A 23,153-nucleotide genomic window follows, 5' to 3' on the forward strand; every position below is an offset into this window, starting at 1 on the left:
TTGTCCTTTGAACATGTAGCAAATGTGTTTCTTCTAGGCCTCAGGTTCCTTAAATTTAAAACATAGGGCTGGAACAAGAGGATGACTGAGGTTTCCTTCAGCTCTGAATTTCTCTACAAGCTAAGGGAATGAGAGGAGGAAAAGGTGAAGAATTACAGCCCCTGGCCATGCCCCTAATGCGTGGGAGGGCTCACAGGTACAGGTCTATACCAGGAAGAAATCTCACTCTTAGATGGATCATGAGCTCTTGGAGTCCTTTCTCTGTATTTCTGTTTGAGTCCTGTCAGTTTTTGAAAGAACCTTCTCTGATGGCTGCCTTAGAGACCTAAGTTCTCGTTCTCCCTCCCTCTTCTCCTTACAGTCCCCATTTGCCTTTTTTTTTTTTTTTTGAGACGGAGTTTCGCTGCGTGACCCAGTTGGCCTTGTTGTTTGTGCGGTGGTACGATCTTGGCTCACTGCAAGGTCTACCTCCTGGGTTCAAGTGATTCTCCTGCCTCAGCCTCCTGAGTAGCTGGGATTACAGGTGCCTGCCACTACACTGAGCTAATTTTTATGTTTTTAGTAGAGATGGGGGTTTCACCATGTTGGCCAGGTTGGTCTCGAACTCCTGACCTCAAATGATCTGCCCACCTTGGCCTCCCAAAGTGCTAGGATTACAGGCATGAACCACCGTGGTTGGCACTTGTTTGCCTTTATTTACCTCTTCACTCCTTCCCCTGAATCCAGGTAATATCTTAGAGAGACAGCATTAGGCTTTTGACAGCTTGTGTATTACTGGAAGAAGCCATAGGTTGTTTTGATCCTTTAGAACTAAATATTTCTGGGAAAATGAACCTTTTGGGGGATAGGAAGCTGGTGTTTACCTGTTTAAGTGTGTGAAATGCAGGCCCAGTCTCCACGTCTTTACTCTTCTTACCAAAATCACTTCTCCTACATGGAGAGTGTATGTGGTGTGGGAGGGTACATGGCTTAGTGGCAGCAGCAGTGGGTGAAGAAAGGCAATGCTTGCAATTGCGTCCTACCACAGATGTATTAGCCGAGGGGCTGAGGAGAAGCACATCTTCTGCCTGGTACAGGTGAGGCCAGGAGAGGAGTGCCTGGGTGCCTAGAACAGGGCCTGGCCAGGGTTTTGGCTCCTTCCCACTCACTGTCGGCTCCATGTGGGACCAATGGGAACATTAAAAACCTCCTATTCAGCGTCTTCTCTGCGGATGGAGGACCCACTTAACCTTGTTCTCTTCTCTTTGCTTTCCCTGGGAGTGTGTTTGGATTTTCTTTTCTCAGGTGATGGCATTTCTCCCCACCCCAGTAATTCAATTAGTGTAGAAAAGTATGAATATTTATAAAAGTATTTAAAAATTACTTTTAATTTTTAAAATAAAATTAATTTAAATTTTAAATTAAAATTAATTTTTAAATTAAGTATTTAAAGATTACTTAAAAGTTTTAGTTGCTGATTTTTGTAATTAAACATACTCCTCTCAGCCGGGTGCAGCACTTTGGGAGGGCAAGGCGGGTGGATCATCTGAGGTCAGGAGTTTGAGACCAGCCTGGCCAACATGGTGAAACCCTGTATCTACTGAAAATGCAAAAATTAGCCCGGCGTGGTGGCATGCATCCTAATCCCAGATACTCCAGAGGCTGAGGTGGGAGAATCACTTGCAATCGGGAAGTGGAGGTTGCAGTGAACCCAGATTGTGCCATTGCACTCCAGCTTGGGTGACAAGAGAGAAACTCTGTCTCAAAAAAAAAAAAAAAAAGAAAGAAAAGAAAAAAGAAAAAAGACTCCTCTCCCCTTCAAGGGGATCCCAATATCAGCACCCAAATGCAAGACCCCAGCTCCCACTCATTTGCACCAGCTGCTCACCTCTGAGGTCTGGCTATCATACTCTTTCCTTACTTATGTGGAACTTAGGTTGTTAGCACCATCATTGAGGTGCTAAGTCCTGGCGTCCTTCTGCTTTCATTTGGAGCCTATCTGGACTGACTCAGTTCACTGCCAATGTGCTCTTCGAGCTGGCGCCGGGATTGGCAAATAAATGGATTTGAAATTGGTTGGGGAGTTTCTTACATATATCAAGCTCTTGGCTACAGATAGCATCCTATTTTTGTTTATTAATCTTTAAACCTAGCCTATGTGGTGTCTTACAAGTACAGGATGGTGCTTTTGTGATTTATATAGACAATACTGTCAGATATTCGGCCATATCCTCCTAACTAAATGAGTGGGTTTTTGGGAATTGGATATTTTTGGGGAGGAGAACATCAATTACAGTGTATCCACTGGTAGCTTAGTAGGTTTAAGTGAATCAGTCTTTCCCGGAGTTCCTTGGTTCTTGGAAAAGCTGTCTCTCCCAGCAGATTTGGGTTGTTATGGTTGAATCTCGTCTACTTATCCCTCTATTTCCATACAAATTGCTTAATGCTTTTATGTTTTATTATGTCTGCTATTGTTCACCTGTATTCTACAAATTATTATATTTTAAGATATGGCCTTCTTAAGCTTTTGATTCTTGGCAAGATGTAATAGACTCATTTCTCCCTATTCCCCCAGCTAAGGGTAACTAAAAACCCTGGACATAATACTAAAAGCAAATGTAGGAAGACTCTGAAACACAGTCAGAAGGCAGCAGACTGGCTAGGGACCTTGGAGCTTGGGAAATGACATGGCAGTGAGTTCCTTGGATTTTCTTTTTGTCCTCTATATATTTTAGACTGAGTGTTGGCAAATCCCACATCCTGAAAATGTCAACTGGCGCTGATTTAAAAAAGTTATAAGAAAAGCCTGCTATTTCTAGACAAAGAATTGAGCAAAGGGCATCCTAACAGAACAGAAACCTTATTTACAATACCTGTCCTACTCCTGTCAAAGATCATGAAAATCTCCCCACCCCACTTAGTGCCAGTGCAGTGGACACTGAGGTGGGGAGTCTGGACTTCTGCCTCCTATTTGGTGGTAGTAGCAAACTGTACTCTGATTCCTCCACCAGGATTGCCCGGGGCCAAGTGGAGAGCCTGAACTCGTATCTGTTCCTGACAGTAAAACAGTGGTAGAAGGCAGTGTTCTGCTTCCTCCATCAAGATGGTGTCAGTGGGAGTTGAGCAGAGCTTGACTTTTCACCCTCTGCCCAGTGGATACTCTCTGCTTCCCCTCCTGGTGTATTACCAACAGAGACCAAGCGTGGATCCTGATTTTCCATCCCCCATCTGACAGTAGCAGGCTGCTTATCCTGCTGACGTGGTGTCAGCAGAGGCTAAGCAGGGAACTCTTGAATATCTGTCCTCTGCCTAGCAGCACCAACATGGTTTTTTACTTCTCCCTGATGACACGGTGTCCGCTGGGGTGAATGAAAAGTCTGTACTTCCACCCCCAACTTGGAGGCAGTGAGACAGTGTGAGGCAGCATTCTGTTTCCCTCTCTGGGGCAGAGCCAGTGGAATAGGTGAGAAGTATGAACTTCTACCCTCGGGCCAGCAGCAGTGAAGCAGTGCTCGATTGTCCCACCAAAGTGGTGTCAGTAGAGGCCCAGGGAGGAACCTAGACTTCCACTCCCAATGGCCAGCATCCAGTGGTGGCAGGTGAAGCTGTTTCCCTTCCCAACTAGAGAGTAAGGGTAGGATTTGGGAGAGAGGGGAGCTAGAGAAAGGGATTTTACATATGAAGTCCCAGACACACCCATTCAGTGACCCATACAAGAAACTGACGAGAATTAATACTACAAAAAGTTTAAGAACTGAACTATAGTGTGGAATGCTGCCCAGGTTTTTAGATTGGCCTCTGGGTAGCACACAAAGGAAGCAGACCAGAGTAGCACTACAATGCTCTGAAAACTAAATTGTCATTGATGCCACAACCCACACAAGTAAGCCTGAACCAGTATACTAAACCTAAATAGGATGTCTACCTATTGAAAAAGATTAAGTGGGATCTGGAATTTCATAACTTAATACCCCAAATGTCTAGGATATAATTAAAAATTGCTTTTCATACCAAGAACCAGGAAAATCACAACTTGAATTAGACAATCAACAGATGCTGTTACGGATTGAATGTTTGTGTCTCCCCCAGATTCATAAGTTGAAGCCCTAATGCTGCAATGTAATGTTTGGAGGTAGGACCTTTGGAAGGTAATTAGATTTAGGTGAGGTCATGAGGGTTGGGTTTAAGAGGGATTGGTGTCCTTAGAAGAATAAGAGAGACCAGCACTCTCTCTCTCTACCATGTGAAGATACAGCTAAAAGGTGATTATCTGTAAGCCAGAAAGGGGACCCTCACCAGGAACCACATTGACTCATACCTTGATCTCGGACTTCCCCAGCATCCAGAATTGTGAGAAATAAATGTATGTTGTTTAAGCTACCCAGTATATGATATTTTGTTATAGCAGCCCGAGCAGACTGAGACAGATGCTAATACTGAAATGACTCAGAAGTTGAAATTATCTAACACGAATTTTAAAATAACTATTATAAAATTGCTTCAGCAAGCAGTTATGAGCACCCTTGAAACAAAGTCTCAGTAAGGAAACAGAAGATAAGAAAAAGAACCAAATGGAATTATAGAACTGAACAATATAATAACTAAAATTGTAAAAGTCACTAGATAGGCTCAGTAGCAGAACAGAGATGACAGAGAAAAGAATCAGTAAACTTAAAGACAGATAAATAAAAATTACACAGTCTGAACAACAGAGAGAAGATAGGAGAAAAAAAATAAAAGAGCTTTAGGGACCTGTGGGACTGTAACAAAAGATCTAACATTTGTGTCATTGGAATTCCAGATGGACAGTAGAAAGAATATGGGGCTAGAAAATAATCAAGAAACAATGGCTAACAAATTCCGAAATGTGGTGAAAGGCATAAACTCACAGATTCATTAAGTGAATCCAGTGAATCCAAGTGAACTCCAGACAGGATAAACTCAAAGAAATCAACACCAAAATACATCACAGTTAAACTTCTGAAAACTAAAGACAGAAAAATCTTCAAAGCAACTAGAAAAAATAATACTAGTATAGGGGAACAATGATTGAGCGATAGTGAATTTTTTATCTGAAACCATAGAGGCCAGAAGTATGTGGAACATTTTTCAATTGCTGGGGGAAAAAATGAACTGTCCACACAAAATTTTATAGCTGTGAATATCTTTCAGGAGTGAAAGGGAGGTCAAGACACTTATAGAGAGAGGAAAATTAAGAAAATTTCTCACCAGCAGACCTACTCTGAAAGAATGACTAAAGGATATTCTCCAAATAGAATGAAAAAAGAATAATAGAAAGAAACTTGAAATGTTAGGAATAAAGAAAGAACAATGTAATGAATAAAAAATAGGGAAAATGCAGCCTATCTTTTTCTTCTTGAGTTTTTATTATTTATTTTCTAATTTTTAACTTTTAAGTTCAGGGGTACATGTTCAGGTTTGGTATATAGATAAACTTGTGTCATGGGGTTTTGTTGTATAGATTATTTCATCACCCAGGTATTAAGCCCAAGTACCCAATAGTTATTTTTCCTGATCCCCTCGCTCTTCCCATCCTCCACCCAATAGGCCCCAGTGTGTGTTGTTCCCCTCTATGTATCCATGCATTGTCATCATTTAACTCCCACTTATAAGTGAGAACATGTGGCCGGGCGCGGTGGCTCAAGCCTGTAATCCCAGCACTTTGGGAGGCCGAGGCGGGCGGATCACGAGGTCAGGAGATCGAGACTATCCTGGCTAACATGGTGAAACCCCGTCTCTACTAAACATACAAAAAACTAGCTGGGCGTGGTGGCGGGCACCTGTAGTCCCAGCTACTTGGGAGGCTGAGGCGGGAGAATGGCGTGAACCCGGGAGGCGGAGCTTGCAGTGAGCCCAGATCACGCCGCTGCACTCCAGCCTGGGAGACACAGCGAGACTCCATCTCAAAAAAAAAAAAAAAAAAAAAAAAAAAACCAGTGACAACATGTGGTATTTGGTATCTGCATTAGTTTGTTAAGAATAATGGCTCCATCCATGTTTCTCGAAAGGACAGATGTCATTCTTTTTTTTATGACTGCGTAGTATTCCATGGTGTATATGAACCACATTTTCTTTATCCAGTCTGTCTTTGATGGGCATTTAGGTTGATTCCATGTCTTTGCTATTTTGACAAATCTGACAAAAACAAGCAATGGAGAAAGGATTCCCTGTTCAATAAACGTTGCTAGGATAACTGATTAGCCATGCACAGAATATTGAAACTGGACCACTTCCTTACACCATATACGAAAATGAACTCAAGATAGATTAAAGACTTAAACCTAAAACTATAAAAACCCTGGAAGACAACTTAGGCAATACCATTCAGGACATAGGCATGGGCAAAGGTTTCGTGATGAAGATGCCAAAACCAATTGCAACAAAAGCAAAAATTAACAAGTGGGATCTAATTAAACTAAAGAGCTTCTGCACAGCAACAGAAACTATCAATAAACAACTTACAGAATGGGAGAAGATTTTTGCAAACTATGCATCCAACAAAGGTCTGATATCCAGCATCTGTAAGAAGCGTAAACAGATTTACAAGAAAAAAACAACCCCATTAAAAACTGGGCAAACTGCTGAAGTTCGACCCCAGCGAGATCAAAGTTGTATACCTGGCTGGGCGTGGTGGCTCACGCCTGTAATCCCAGCACTTTGGGAGGCTGAGGCGGGTAGATCACGAGGTCAGGAGATTGAGACCATTCTGGCTAACATGGTGAAACCCCGTCTCTACTGAAAATACAAAAAAAAAATTAGGCAGGCATGGTGGTGGGCACCTGTAGTCCCAGCTACTCTGGAGGCTGAGGCAGGAGAATGGCGTGAACCCGGGAGGCGGAGCTTGCAGTGAGCCGAGATCACGCCACTGCACTCCAGCCTGGGTGACTGGACAAGACTCTGTCTCAAAAAAAAAAAAAAAAAAGTTGTATACCTGAGGTACACGGAGGGTGAAGTGAGTGCCATGTCTGTGCTGGCACTGATATCATTGCTGGTATCTGGCACTGGCCCCCAAGATTGGCTCCCTGGGTCTGTCTCCAAAAAAGGTTGGTGACGATATTGCCAAGGCAGCCGGTGACTGGAGGGGTCTGAGGATTACAGTGAAACTGATCATTCAGAACAGATAGGCCCAGATTGAGGTAGTACCTTCTGCCTCTGCCCTGATCATCAAAGCCCTCAAGGAACTGCCAAGAGACAGAAACAGAAAAACGTTAAACACAGTGGAAATATCACTTTTGATGCGATTGTCAAGATTACTTGACAGATGTGGCACCAATCTTTAGCCAGAGAATTCTCTAGAACCATTAAAGAGATCCTGGGGACTGCTCAGTTTGTGGGCTGCAGTGTTGATGGCCATCACCCTCATGACGTCATAGATGACATCAACAGTGGTGCAGTGGAATGCCCAGCTATTTAAGCACAGAGGAAAATATTTCAATAAAGGATAATTTGACAACTAAAAGAAAAGTGGGCAAAGGACATAAACACTTTTCAAAAGAAGACATACATGTAGACAACAATCATATGAAAAAAAAGGTCAACATCACTGATCATTAGAGAAATGCAAATCAAAACCACAATGAGATACCATCTCACACCAACTATAATGGCTGTTGTTAAAAAGTCAAAAAATAATTCCACTATTGTGGAAAACAGTGTGGCAATTCCTCAGAGACCTAAAGACAGAAATACCTTTCGACCCAGCAATCCCATTGCTGGGTATATACCCAAAGGAATAGAAATTGTTCTGTTATAAAGACACATGCATACATATGTTTTTGAGTTTTTAAAATTGTTTGATAGTTGAAGCAAAAATTATGACATCTGTTTCTGAATGTATAGTGAGGAATTTTGAAGACAATTAGGAGGAGCAAAGGATTAAATATAATTGGAGGTAAGGTTTCTACATTTCACTCAGTGATAAAACATTGATACCAGTAGATTATGATGTTACTTATGTATATTATAATACTTAGAACAATCATTATTAAAACTATATAAACAGTTATTCTCAAAAGCATAGGTAATCCAAAATGGAATTCTATAATATAAAATGTACCTTGGTTTGTCACAGGAAGGTGAGAAACGGGAAACAGAAAAGCAAAAACTGGAGGAAACAAAAAAAATTAATAAAATGGTGGATTTAAGCTCTAACATATAAAAATATTACATTAAAACATAAATGTATAATAGTAAAATGTTTTATAATTGGTCTAAATATACCAATTAAACAGATTTTCATAATGAATTTTTAAATGAATTTTAAAAATATGCTTTCTACAAGAAATTCAAATATAATGGTAAAGACAGTAGGTTGAAAGTAAAAGAATAGAAAGTATATCATACAGATATTAATTAAAAAGCAGGAGTTGCTGTATTAATATCAAAGTTGACTTTAGATTAAAGGAAATTATTAGGAACGAGCAATTTATATAATGGTAAAAGGACCAATCCACTAAAATATACAGTAATTCTAAATGTGTATGTGCCACTTTTATTTGTATATAAAAATACCTGAAGCAAAAACTAACAGAACTAAAAGAAAGAAACAGACAAATCCACTATTACAGTTGGGGACTTCAACATCCCTTTCTCAGAACTGCTAGAACTACTAGACAACAGATCAGTAAAGACATTAAAGAGCTGAATAACACCTTCAACCAGAAAAATTTAATTGACATTTATGGAACATTCCATTCTACAACAGCAGAATATACATTCTTTTCAAGTGTCCATGAAACACTTCTCAAAATAGAGTATATCCTGAGTAATCAAACAAATCTCAACAATTTTAAAAGAACTGAAATTAGGCAGAGTATGTTCTCTCATTATAATGGAATCAAACTAAAAACCAGTCGTAGATAGGAAGAAAATCTCCAGTCAAATCAAAGAGGAAATCTCAGGGGAGGTTAAAAAAAAAGATACATTGAACTGATTAAAAATGAAAAAGCAATTTATCAAAATTTGCAGGATCCAACTAAAACTGTAAGGGAAATTTGCGTATATTAGAGAAGAAGTAAGGTCTCATACCTATAATGGAAGGTCCTACTTCAAGAAACTAGGAAAAGATGATTAAAACAAGCTCAGAGCAAGCAGAAGAAAGGAAATAAAGAGCAGAAATCAATGAAATTGAAAACATAAAAACATTAGAGAAAAATCAGTGAAACCAGAAGGTGATAAACTTCTATCAAGACTGACAAACATGGCTGGGCACGGTGGCTCACACCTATAGTCCCAGCACTTTGAGAGGCTGAGGTGGGCAGCCTCTGAGGTCAGGAGTTCGAGACCAGCCTGGCCAACATGGTGAAACCCCTTCTCTACTAAAAGTACAAAAAAGAGCTAGGCATGGTGGCGCACGCTTGTAGTCCCAGCTACTTGGGAGACTGAGGCAGGAGAATCACTTGAGCCCAGGAAGTGGAGGCTGCAGTGAGCTGAGATTGCACCACTGCACTCCAGCCTGAGCCACAGAGCGAGACTTCATCTGAAAAGCAAAAAACAAAACAAAAACAAAAACAAGAAACCCACGAGACTGACAAACACATAAAGCACTAAGATAAAAATTACCCATATCAAGAATGAAACCAGGAATATCATTACAGATCCTGTAGACATTAAAAGGAAAATACAGTAAGAGAATACTGTGAACAACTCTGCATATAAATTTGATAACTTGCATGAAATAGTCCAGCTCTTTTATAAGCACATATTGTCCAAATTTACCCAATATGAAATAATATGAGTAGTCCTATAACCATTAAAAAAAAAAAAAAGAGCAACTGAATTTGTAGTGAAAAACCTTCTATAAAGGAAGTCCCCAGGTTCAGATAGTTTCACTGGAGGTATTAACCAAACATTTAAAAATAATTAGCATCAATTCTACACAATTTCTTCCAGAAAATGTGAGAGGGAGGAATACTTCCCAACTTACTTTATGAGGCCAGTATCACACTAATACCTGAACCAGACAGTACAAAATAAACTACATGGCGACAATCCTCATGAACATAGAAGCAAAAATCCTCACCAAAATTTAGCCAATCAAATCCAGCAACATGTAAAAAGAATTATGCATTATAACTACATGGGGTTTATTACCAGAATGCAAGATTGGTTCAGTGTGCAAAAAATAATCAGTATAACCCACCATATCAGTAGGCTAAAGAAGAAAATCACATCATCATATGTCACTTAATACATGAAGAGCATTTGACTATATTCAGTACCCATTCACGATAACTCAGAAACCTAGGAATAGAAACCTTACTTGATAATGAGCATTTACAAAAAGTCTGCATGGAATATTGTACTTAACAGTGAAAGACTAAATGCTTTGCCACTGAGGTCAGAAACAAGGCAAGGGTGTTCACTCTTAACACTCATTCAACGCAGTCATAGCCAATGCAATAAGGCAAGGAAAGGAAAAAATAAAACTGTCTCATTTTCCAGATGACATGATTGTCTATGTATAACTCCCAAAGAGCCTCCAAAGAAAAGCCTTCTAGAATTAATAAGTGAGTTCAGCAATGTCACCAGATACACAGACAACAAGGCCGGGCACAGTGGCTCACACCTGTAATCCCAGCACTTTGGGAGGCCGAGGCGGGCGGATTACTAGGTCAGGAGATCGAGACCATCCTGGCTAACACGGTGAAACCCCGTCTCTACTAAAAATACAAAAAATTTGCTGGGCGTGGTGGCGGGCACCTGTAGTCCCAGCTACTTGGGAGGCTGAGGCAGGAGAATGGCGTGAACCCGGGTGGCGGAGGTTGCAGTGAGCTGAGATCACGCCACTGCACTCCAGCCTGGGCGACAGAGTGAAAAAAAAAAAAAAAAAAAAAAAAAAGATGTACAGACAACACAAATCAATTGTATTTCTACATACTAACAAAGAATATTTGGCAATTGAAATTAAAAGCATGTGTACCATTTTACAGTTGCTCCCCTAAAAATGAAATATTTAGGAATAAATCTAACAAGACAGATATAAGATCTATATGCTCAAAAGTATAAAAGTTGGGTGAAAGATGATGATGGAGTTAAAGAAGACTTAATTAAATGGAGTGACATACTGTGTCTATGGATTGAAACACTCAACATAGTAAAAATGTTAACTCTCTCTAAATTTATAAGTTTAGTGCAATTCCTATCAAAATTTCAGCAAGATTTCTTTGTAGATAAGCTTATTCTAAAGTTTGTATGGAAAGTTGAAGGAACTAGAATAGCTGAAATTTTAAAAAGAAGAATAAGTGGAAGAAAACACACTGCCTGATTTTAAGGCTTACTGTATAGCTATAGTAATCAAGGCAATGTGGTATTGGTGGAGAGAAAGAATCATAGATCAATGGAACAGAGTAGAGAACCCAGAAACAGACCCACACTAATACACCTGATTGATTTTTGACAGGTGCAAAAGTAATTCAATGGAAGATAAATAGTCTTTTCAACAAATAGTGGGCATCCATAAGCAAAAAATGAGCTGTCATCTAAACCTCGTACCTTTAAAAAATTAATTCAAAATAGATCATAGATTTAAATGTAAAATGTGAAACTAAGAAGAAAAAAAACTTGTAGAATGAAACATAGAAAATCTTTGGAAACTAGGACCAAGTAAAGAGTTCTTATGACATGGCACCAAGTGCAAGATTTATAAAAGAAAAAATCGATAAATTGGACTTCATCAAAATTAAAATGTTTTGTTTTGTGAAATACCCTGTTAAGATGATCGGAAGATAAACTACTGGAAGGAAATATTTGCGTATCATATACCAGCAGTCCTCATTTTATGTTGTATGGAATTGTAAAAATGTGCACACTGAAACTATGCAAAACAATCTTGATATAATCAAGGGAAAAATTATGATTGTTCCATGATCCTTAAACTGTTTTGCCAGATATTAAAACAACTACATTGCTATTGGTTTTAAGTATATATAGAAATGGAAAAGCAATACTAATATTTATTTAGTACACTGTAATTTAAAACTTTTAGAATTATGCCGGGCGCAGTGGCTCACACCTGCAATCCTAGCACTTTGGGAGGATCACTTGATTCTAGGAGTTTGAGACTAGCCTGGGCAACATAGCCCAGAAATGGTCTATGTTTTCTACAAATAAAAAAAGTATTTTTCTACAAAAAAAAAAATTCTTTTTTTTTCTTTCTTTCTTTCTTTCTTTTTTTTTTAGACAGGGTCTCTGTCACCCAGGTTGGAGTGCAATGGCAGGATTACAGCTCAAGTGATCCTCCCACCTCAGCCTCCCGGCTGGCTGGGACTACAGGTGTGTGCCACCATGCCACACCAAAAATACAATTTTTTTTTTTTTTTTTTTTTTTTGAGACAGAGTCTTGCTCTGTCACCCACACAGGAGTACAGTGGTATGATCTTGGCTTACTGCAGCCTCCGCCTCCCAGGTTCAAGTGATTCTTCTGCCCCAGCCTCCCAAGTTACAGGTGTGTGCCACCATGCCTGGCTCATTTTTGTATTTTTATTAGAGAAGGGGTTTCATCTTCTTTCTAGTTTCACCTTCTCTAGTTGGCTAGACTGTTGAACTCCTAGCCTCAAGTAATTCGCCTGCCTCGACCCCCCAAAGTGCTGAGATTACAGGCATGAGCCATTGCGCCTGGCCAAAAAATTCAAATAATTTTTGTGTTTTTTGTAGGTATGGGTTTTCGCCATGTTGCCCAGGCTGGTCTCGAACTCCTGTCTCAAGCGATCCACCCACCTCAGCCTCCCAGAGCGCTGACATTACAGATGTGGGCCACCACACCCAGCCAATTTTTTAGTTTTCTGTGTGACTTGTGCCCGTAGTCCACTCAGGCTGAGGTGGGAGGATCACTTGAGTCCAGGAGGGTGAGACTGCAGTGAGCTGTGATTGTACCATCGCACTTCAACCTGAGCAATAGAGCGAGACCCTGACTCCAAAAAAAAATATGACATAGAACAAGCATCTTTTCTCTCTCGGCTAATTATCATACTTCTTTCTAAGTATGGATGAGCCTCCAACATTTCACCCTTTGTACTTTCAATGTTGTGAAATTTCTCAGAGAGTTCCTGTAATGTGAAGTTTTTTGCCAGTCTCATTTCATCCTTTTTATCACTTTCCTAATTTGTGTCTGTAAGTTTGCCTTTGCTAAGTTCCTCTGCCTGCACATCTAGAGCTTATCAAACAGTGGCAGTGTTAACATTCCCACCGTCAACCATCTCTTCTATAACTCCATGTACATTCAATTCAAATTTCATTGCCAAAGTTACCACCTTTCATTTATTTGCTGCACTTTCATCTTTGCTGGCCAGTTCTCTTTTTTAAAAAATAGAATTTAAACAATATAAGTACAGATGGAGTCTCGTGTATTGCCCAGGCTGGTCTGGAATGCCTGAGCTCAAGTTGTCCACCTACCTTGGCCTCCCAATTTTCTGGAATTACAGGCATGAGCCACGGTATATATAACATTTTTTAAATGCCAGAATTATAAAGATGGAGAACAAATTAGTGACAACCAGGGCACAGGGACATAAGAGAATAGAATGGGAGGATAAAGTATAGCTATAAAGGAGTAGCACATAGTAGATTATGTGATTGTGGTGGGACAGTTCTCTAGCATGATTGTTCTGGTAGTTATACAAGTCTACATCTCAGGTAAAATTACATAGAATGACACACACACACACATACATGTAAATGAGTACATGTAAAACTGGTGAAATCTGAACACGGTGTTTAGTTAACAGTATGGTACCTGTGTCCTTTTCTTACTTTTGACATTGTAATATCCTTATGTAAAATGTTAACATTGAGGGAAGCTGGACAAAGGGTACATGACCGTCTCTATACTATTTTTGTTATTTCCTGGGAATTTATAATTATTTCAAAGTAAAAGGTTTTTTTTGTTTTGTTTTGTTTTTTTGAGATGGAGTCTTGCTCTGTCGCTCAGGCTGGAATGCAGTGGTGCAATCTCGGCTCACTGCAGCTTCCACCTCCTGGGTTCAAGCGATTCTCCTGCCTCAGCCTCCTGAGTCACTGGGATTACAGGTGCCCGCCACCATGCCCAGCTAAGTTTTGTATTTTTAGTAGAGATGGGGGTTTTACGATATTGGTCAGGCTGGTCTGGAACTCCTGACGTCATGGTCTGTCTGCCTCAGCCTACCAAAGTGCTGGGATTATAGGCATGAGCCACTGTGCCTGGCCAAAAAGTTTTTTTTTAAGGCCTTCTTGAGAGTCAGGCGCACATAGTTTTTGTGAGACAGATGTCACTAGTTTCTTATTGTGCTCACTTGCCTATCATCTCACAGCTCTGGAAAGTGACTCAGCCTTCCCAGACCTCTTTGCTTGGCTTTGGCAGCCATCCAGAGACCTCTAGCTGGGTGCAGGGAGAGCATCTCATGTTGTTTTAGCCCAGAGAATCAGGATGTGGCGCCCCATGGATGTGATTGCTCCGCTAGGAGCTTGGTCTTTTTTAAGAGAGGCTGATTCATTTCTTTGGTTGGTGTTTCTGTGGAGTGCTTATAACTGGGGAGAAAAACCCATAGGTAATAGATGAGCAATTTGGAGCTGACAGCTGTTCATCATCCGGCTTTTTATAAATATCTGTGCCTTTTAATTTTTCTTGGAAGACAGATACATAAACCACCGTGACTTTTCAGACTCTCTTTATAGGCACTATCCTCTCAAATTGGGAAGAAAACAGTATAAAATGTTTAATTAAAGTCTTTTATTCACCTCTAATGTAACTTCGTTTTAAAATTTTTATATGTGAGTAGGGTGGGGAGGGATTGAGAGAAAATTGTTCGAGATTCGAGTATAGTACATATAGTAATTTAGCCATATCAAACAGTTGAACAAATTGTACACCTGTGGTTAGATTGACAGTAATGACAGTGATTTAATTTTCATCAGCAAATTGCTCCTGCTCTGACAGCTCTTACCCATAGTTTTCTATGTCCAAGTTTCCCTAAAATGTTGTTGGGTTGGGTAGGGCAAGGCCAAGATAGTCTATGCTTGTGAAAAGTGGAGAAGCAGGGTGTGGGTTATTCTACCTTAGGTCTCAGCTGTTTCATGTGCGGTTTGGGGTTGAAGATGAACTTGCATTACTTCCCCTTAACTCAGTGGTTGTGACAAGAAGCCTTTCTATTCTTCCTGAACATTGGAAATCGGACTTGAATAAGTGAACCTTGGAACATCTTGAGTGTGTTTTTAGAGCAGAGGCCTATATAGGTAGACTTTGAGGGCTCTCTTCTCTGGGCATCTTAGAAAGTGTTAGTATTTTTGATAGTGTAGATTAAAGAACACTGTGAGTCTTGGAACAGCAGTTTTTTGGGGATGGGCATCCATGGTAGACCACAGACATCTTGGGGAGATGTCTCCAACCATTTTAATCATCTCTTTGCTGCTCTCCTTAGGCAAGGCAGGCTGAGGTAAAGCGGCTCTTCCGCCCCATTGAGGAACTAAAGAAAGACTTTGATGAGCTGAATGTTGTCATTGAGACTGACATGCAGATCATGGTACGGCTGATCAACAAGTTCAATAGTTCCAGCTCCAGTTTGGAAGAGAAGATTGCTGCGCTCTTTGATCTTGAATATTATGTCCATCAGGTACTGTATTTCTTCATCCATAAGTCAGACTTTTAACGGCTCCAAAAATAAATCCCCCCTCCCTAAGCCCTAAGAAAATAGCATCAGCATCTTCAGTTCTCTCCCAGAGCACAGACTATTTTTAATCTAGGCTTATTGTCTTTCGTAGTAAGATACAGTCTTAGAGGCTAGAGCCAACCTCTTTTTCTTTTTTTGTCTGAGTCGGAGTCTCACTCGGTCGCCCAGCCTGGAGTTCAGTGGCACAATCTCGGCTCACTGCAACCTCCACCTCCTGGGTTCAAGCTATTCTCCTGCCTCAGCCTTCCAAGCAACTGGGATTACAGGTGTGCACCACCATGCCCAGCTAATTTTTTGTATTTTTGATAGAGACAGGGTTTCACTATGTTGACCAGGCTGGTCTTGAACTCCTAACCTCAAGTGATCCACCCACCTTATCCTCCCAAAGTGCTGGGATTATAGGCATGAGCCACCATGCCTGGCCAGCCAACCTCTTTTTCATGTGGAGTGTTACCTTCTTTAGTACCTCTGAGGGTACTGCAGAGATAAAATAGACATAGTCCTTGTTATGTAGCATATAGCCTGGAAGAGGAAGTAACTGAATAATGAACAATTGAACAAATTAATTAAATAATATAATTTAAGATTGTAATGAGGGCTCCAGAGGGTGATGTCTTAGAGCCTAGTCATGGACAATAAAGGAGGCTTCTCAGAGGATGTGACATTTAGGCCGAGTGTTATAGGATGATTGGGGTTGGCCGGGTGAAGAGGGGGTACTAGAGCAGGAGATGGCAAACTACTGCCCATAGGTCAAATCTGGCCCAACACCTCCTTTCCTAAATAAACTTTTATTGGGGTACAGCGACCCCTATTTGTTCATGCATTGTTTATTGCTATTTTTATGCTACAATGGCAGAATTGAGTAGTTGTGACAGAGACCATATGGCTCACAAAGTCAAAAATGTTTACTACCAGGCCCTTTAGAAAAAGTTTGCCAACCCTTAGATTAGAGCATTCCAGCTAGAGGAAACAACATGTGCAGAGATTCTAGGGCAGGGAAGAGCTTGGTGAGATTGAGGGCCTGGAAAAGATTGGAGTGACTGGAGCACATGGCCTGGAGGGGAACACAGATGAAGTGGGAAGGTTTGGGGGTTGGAGAGGTGAGGTTGGAGATACCATGCTCTTTATGACTTTAGCCTTGATCCTAAGAACCATTGAAGAGTTTGAAGCAGGGAAGCAACTGATCAGACTTATAATAACTAATATTTGTTGAGTGTTATTACATATCAGGCACTGCTTCAGGTGCTCTGTACACATTAATTCATTGACTTCCGTGGCTTCCCTATGAGTATGTACCACTATTAATCCCATTTTGTAACCGAGGAAAATGAGGCACAGAGAGATTATGTAATTGCTCAAGATCATCCAGCCTAGTGAGTGGTAGAGCTGAAATTTGCAGTAAGCTCTGTCTGACCCTAAACTCTGTGCTCTAAAACTTTTGGCCACTCTGTTTCTCAAAGGCAACTGGTACCTTTTGAATTAAGCTCAAAAGGTGGAGCTAACGAGGAGCCAATAAAAGCCACTGATTTATTCAATAAATAAATAAAGTGTCTGCTAACTCCCAGGCACTGTTCTAGGCACTTGAGATACGCCTGTGAACAAAATTAGGGCTTAACCTTCTAGCAGAAGCAGATAGACAAACATAAGAAAGAAGTAATTATAAGTAATATGTTTGTAGGTGATAAATATTGTAGAAATATAAAAACTACGGTGAGATTGGAACTGGCAGCATTGAGAAGGGGCATCTCTGGCTGGAGGAACAGCAAGTGCAGGAGCCCGGTGGTGGGAACATGCCTAGCGTGTTTGAATCAGCTGGAGCTGAGAGTGGGCAGAGGAGAAGTAGATGGAGCTCAGAGAGATAATGGGAGGAAGAATATAGAGGGCCTGTAGGCCATGGAAAAAAGTGAACTTGGATATTATTGAAGGATATTGAGCAGAAGAATGACGTGATGTGACTGACTTTTAAAAGGATTCCTCCAGCTGCTGTGTTGAGAATTAGACTGCAGGTGGGGGGCTTGGTAGAAGCAGAGACCATATAGGAGGCTATTGCAGTAATCCAGACTAGGAACAACAGTGGCCCAGGAGGCTGTGTAATCATAATCAAAGGCTTGTTTGAGATCCTTGTCAAGACATAGATCCTCAATGTCCTCCCATGCACGACAGCGCCCTTGTTCTCTATAAACTGGGCTAAAACACTGCTTTCTTCCTTTAGGATTTTGCCAGCGTCTGTGGTGAAAGAGGATGAGTATGCACTGTGTCCGTAGGAATTATGGGGCAGCTTCTTCATCTTCTTTCTCTGCTCATAACTCTTTCTCAGGCCTCAAATAGCAGGACTCTGATCCTCTTAGAGAAAAAAAAATGAACCTCGGTTCTCATTCCCCTTGCCAGTCTTACTCTCCAGGGTAAAAACCAAAAACTCCAACAGCTTTTCCATTAGAGATATTTAAAGGATTAAGGATACAAGGGGTTATTTGCCAACTCAGTCCTCCTTTGATGTTGACAGCTTCTATTTTTTCTCATCTTAACATATTGGGATGAATCTTTAGGTATCAGGTCACCATGGGCTCTTGCACATGAAACATCAAAATGACCAGAGAGCTTATCATACCTGGAAGGGCGTGAGTCCACAGGAGGCTTGGGCTAGCATTGCCCCAACAAAGTTTTTTGTTTTCCCTTGTAGGCCCTTTGTCACTTGGCAGTGTCTTCCCTAAGGTGACATCCCCATTCTGCTTTCACAGGCCACCTCACCAGACCCATCTTAAGGTCATCCCAAAATCAGTCCCTGGCAGAAGCCAAATTTGTCTTTTGGCAGAGAAATGTTCTGGATCATTGGTATTTTGATTGGAAGGGCTGGTGCATCAAGCTGCCATGCAGCGGTGTTAAGCTGTGGTTTCACTGGGGGATTAAGTAGGACACAACTCGGTCCAAGTCCTGGTTGTGATGGGGGCTTGGGGTGATGTAGTACTGGCTTTAAGGAAGATGGCACTTTCCTAGCCAGGAACTTCCCCAGTCCCTTCTCATTCTAGACTCACTGAATGGTGGTTTGAGGAGCTGTAGGCTCCAAGGACCCAAACCAGGTCTGCCAGGCTTCCTCGCAGCCATATTTGAATTATCAAACGGGATATGTGAAAAGCAAAACCTTGTGTGTGGAAAACAGATGGTGAGTTATTTATGAGGAGCAGCCTCCATCCACCCCATCTACCTGGGGCAGTATATTTGCCTTCTCCCACGTGTCTCCTCAGCTATGTGCCACCATTTCTCCCCTTCGCTGTTTCCTGTTCTCTCATTGTCTTGTCAGTGCCCTGCTTCTTTCCTTTCCTCCAGGGTGTTGACATAGTTCCCTCCTGCACTCCCTCCTCCTCTTCATCTCTGCCTGTCCCACCCCACCCCGAAGGCAGCCTGAGGACAGTTTTGGCCCCAGACCCAGATGGGAAGCTGTAGACCTGGGCTGTGGTCATGGTTTCTCCTATATGTCACCAGGGAGGGTCCAGCTTTTGATGTGCCCTGGGCAGAATGAATCATTTCTTCCTCACTGTTAGTGAAATAAATCATGAGAAAACATCCCCAAAAGGCTGAAGTGCTTATATAAATGTCGGCATTTCTATCATGCTGAATTATCATTGTAGTAATAATAGATAAACTGACTCTAGAACAGAAGGTCCGTGACTCTGGGCTGTGTTGCTTTGGAGCTGACCGAGTGGCAGCTGCTCCGCTAGGAACTCATACCAGCTTTGATAAGTGGCCATTCCAGGCATGGTATGACAGGATTCTGAGCCATAGTTTTGTATCCAGAAAACCCAGAGGAAGGACAACCAAATAATAGGCAGTGAATTCTTATATTGTAAAATCAGAGCATGTGGGGAAGGAAGGAAGGTGCTTATGTCAGCAAAACACCCAGCCCCGAGTCTCCCTAGTTAGCTGGGCTGTGACTCAACCAGTTATTCCTGTTCATAAGAACAGTTTGGGGCAGAAAAATGGCCATGGCCTGGGGCCACATGGCAGGGCAGACTTCATGCTTACTTCACAACCTGGTTTAGCCATTACTTCATGTCTGTGGTACCAGAGGCCCGTTCATTTTGTTGGCACAGATACCCCAGATTGCCTTTTTATTCACACTGGAGCTTTATTTCAGGAACATTCTTTTCTGATCAAATTCATACTCATCAATGCAACAGTTATTCATTGAGCACCTAACCATATGCTCAGCACCGTCCTAGTCCCTGGAGCTACAAGCGTGGACAGACAGACAAAACCCCTGCTCTCATGGAGATGCCATCCAAATGTGTATGAATGATCTTTCAAGTGGCAACAACAGGCTAGGCCACCACAAAACACTAGCAGAGTCAAATACCAATCCTCACACTTGATTTCCCTGTCAGAGCCCTCTCCTAGTTCAGAGAGGCAAGGACGCGGTTGGGAAGGGGCCTTGTGGAATCTGGAGGAGAAAAATGGGTAGCAGCCACTGTTGTTGGGCTTCAGCTTCCTGAGTTTTCCTCATGATTGATAGAGTGGGATTAGCATGTGGGCAAGATGCAGCCTTTGTGGCAGCAAAGATATATTCAAGGGAGACTATAGCGGGTACATGTAGAAACAGGATCCAAGGGAGACTGTAGCGGGTACATGTAGAAACAGGATCCAGTGACCTTTCTGAGGAAAGCGAGTCGTCTTGTTCTAGGTACTAATAAACCGTGGGTAATGAGATCCCCTGTAGAGGAAAAGAGAGAATCTGGACTTGGGGATTTGGTGCTTAAATGATAGCCTAGACCAGTGCTGCTGAATAGAACTTTATGTAATGATAGAAATGTTCTGCACTGTCTGATACATAGCCACTAGCCAGTAGCACAGGCTTAGACGAAAGCCTTTGGGAGAGTGATTTTCTTGCATATTTTATCATGAATGTCTTCAGATGCAGTCAACCTGAGATGCAAGAGAAAGGTACTTTTGTTATTCCCCTCCCCAGCACTCTTACAGCAACCCCCCTCCCAACAACAGGGCTCCTTTTCTAGTCCCTAGCTTCTAATTTAAAATCAGCTTAAAAAATCTGCCTCCAGTGTCCCCATTGGGATTGGACATCAACAGGAAGCATGGCACCGTTTAGTGGTGCTGATGACGCCAGATTCTTTGTGTTAACAGCTTGTACATTAGGAGTAAGCTTTATGACTCATTACGATATTAGAATTTTCCAGGACATGTTTGGCATAAGCAATAGCTAGGTGTCATTTCCGCTGATTCCCACGCAGGTGCTCATCAATCATGTTAGATGAATTAGGAGTTCTCAAATTTAAAAGTATTAAAAAATTGGTTTTTACAAGCCTTTTCTTAGTTAGTCAAAAAGGCCATTTTTGCTTTTTCCATGGCTTTTTAATTTGTTTTTGAATAGTCACCAAAAGAAAGGCTCTAAGAAGAGCTTTCCTTTCCCTGATGGCTATGCTGTACTAAGCAATGGCTCTGTTGCAGATGGACAATGCGCAGGACCTGCTTTCCTTTGGTGGTCTTCAAGTGGTGATCAATGGGCTGAACAGCACAGAGCCCCTCGTGAAGGAATATGCTGCGTTTGTGCTGGGGGCTGCCTTTTCCAGGTGAGCAGTGTAATGGACATCCCATTGGCCAGAATTGCTTGGCCTGATCTGCTTGGAAGAAGGGTACACTAGAATGTGCCTGTTTCTACTGACATTTCAGTGTAATCTCAATGAAACTAGAGTAAAATTTGATTCTGCCCTTATTCCAAGTAGATAGGAATTTTTACCCATGTTGTCACCATCTGTTACTCTCTGTTCCCCCATCTTATGTATATGGACATTTAATAACACATCTTAGGTCACATTCTCCGTTTTATTCAAAGCTCATAAAAAGTTAGACCAACTATAAATAGTAGAGAGGGAGGGGGATAAACAGGAGTAGATAGAGTAGATCTTTTGGCAGTAAAGCTACATCTAGTAATGATAAATGATGAGCCTGAACAAGGGGGTGCTTTCAGGGAGGAATGTGTCTTGCCCTAGTTGTCTGGAACCAATGTACATGTGGTCAGGTTATCGCACTCTCTAGGTTGGGAATTGTTGAGAATTTCAGTTAGTCTGGCTTGTGATGGAAGACTGATAAGGCAAGAGGAGTGGGGAGGTAGCATCTCAAAAGAGTAGATGCCAAAAGATATGTAGGTACCACATCATTCTACACCGCCTGCAAAGGTCAAGATGTCTGCATGCTGTGATTGGCTGTTGGAGTTATTGTTCCTCCCAGTTTTGAAAATCTGCTTTTAAGACCATTTGTGCCTTTAAAACAGGAACAAATATTCCGATTCTTGCTGCAAGGGCATGGGTGGAGGCTATTAGATGCTTAGATGCAGGTCACGATGTTACAGGAGAAAAGCTATTCTGAACATATTTACCATTATAGGCTTTGTTTCTAAAAGATTTCCTTTGTGCTTTATCTGTGCTTGTTTTTTAAATCAGAATTTCAGTCTGATGCTCTCTCACTCTGACAGGAATTCAGCATATTTTCTTAGTAAGTTGAAGGGCAGAGCTGGGAAAGCTGGAGGAGTTGTTCCGTGAGGAGAGGCACTGCCGGCCTTTGTTTCTCTTATCACCACTCTGCCTGGATCTTCAAGCCCGGGCTCCCTGTGTTGGTGGTGTTGACAGTCAAGGCTCTGGCCTCCAGGGCAACTCCACCTCCCTTGGTCTCACCTCCCAGAGCCAGAGTCTCCCAGGAAGCCCAGGGAAATCTCCTCCTGTGCAGCCACTGGAAAGATGGAAAATCTGCATATTTGATGTTAGTAGCTGCGGTTTCAGTCATGAGGAAGTCCAGGAAATCCAGGGTCTTAGCCTTATAAGACTTTAGAGACTTGAGAACTTACTAAAGCTCACTTTTTATTTCTCAGGCCAGAAAAGAACTAAATCCAACATTATTAACCTCTCTCCAGACCCTTTTTGGAAATCTTTGCCTTACTCCCGAGTACTTTTATTCTACCTTTAATATTAACAAATTATCCTATATGTCCCTTGCCATTGCTTCTGGAAATACATTTCTTGGGGGGAAACTGTGTAGCATATGCGTGTCATATCCTAGTTAAAGGGGACTAGTTAAGTGACTTGAGAAGCATGCGCTGGGCTTGCTTTGCAGACCCGTAACTCACCAAGGGACTGTGCCAATGTGTGGTGTTATTAAGACTTTTCTGTGATTGTATTAGCTTAAGACCATGTTAACATTTATGCAGCATCAACTAAAATCTAAATAGAGATAAATATAAAATTTTGCAATTTAGTGTTTTGGTGGCAAGCAAACTGCTGTATTCAGAATGTTCTAGCTGGGTTTTTGATGGCTCACTGGAGGGCTGTTACCGTGACAGCACGGTATGGAGCCAGAGCTTTTGGAAGCCAACAGCAGGCTCCCAAACACTGTGGAAATGTCAATGTTTTCTGCAAAGAGGAACCTGATGCAAGGTAAGGATATTTCTACACGGAGAGGTAGATTTCAGTACTCTAGTCTGATATTCATCATTTACTCTTCATGTCTTAA

General features: G+C 41.5%; 1 protein-coding gene across 2 annotated transcripts in view; it reads left to right on the plus strand.

Moving 5' to 3' along the window:
• Positions 1 to 23,153, plus strand: part of SIL1 (SIL1 nucleotide exchange factor) — a 239,065-nt gene that overhangs the window by 149,752 nt on the left and 66,160 nt on the right. For both annotated transcript variants that reach the window (XM_011997233.1, XM_011997234.1), the window contains 2 exons: positions 15,393 to 15,584; positions 21,099 to 21,220. In XM_011997233.1, the coding sequence (XP_011852623.1) occupies positions 15,393 to 15,584; positions 21,099 to 21,220 (314 nt within the window). The remainder of the gene's footprint in view (positions 1 to 15,392; positions 15,585 to 21,098; positions 21,221 to 23,153) is intronic.

This window comes from Mandrillus leucophaeus, unplaced genomic scaffold (assembly GCF_000951045.1).
Source record: "Mandrillus leucophaeus isolate KB7577 unplaced genomic scaffold, Mleu.le_1.0 Scaffold534, whole genome shotgun sequence".
In the NCBI taxonomy this organism is placed as follows: domain Eukaryota; kingdom Metazoa; phylum Chordata; class Mammalia; order Primates; family Cercopithecidae; genus Mandrillus; species Mandrillus leucophaeus.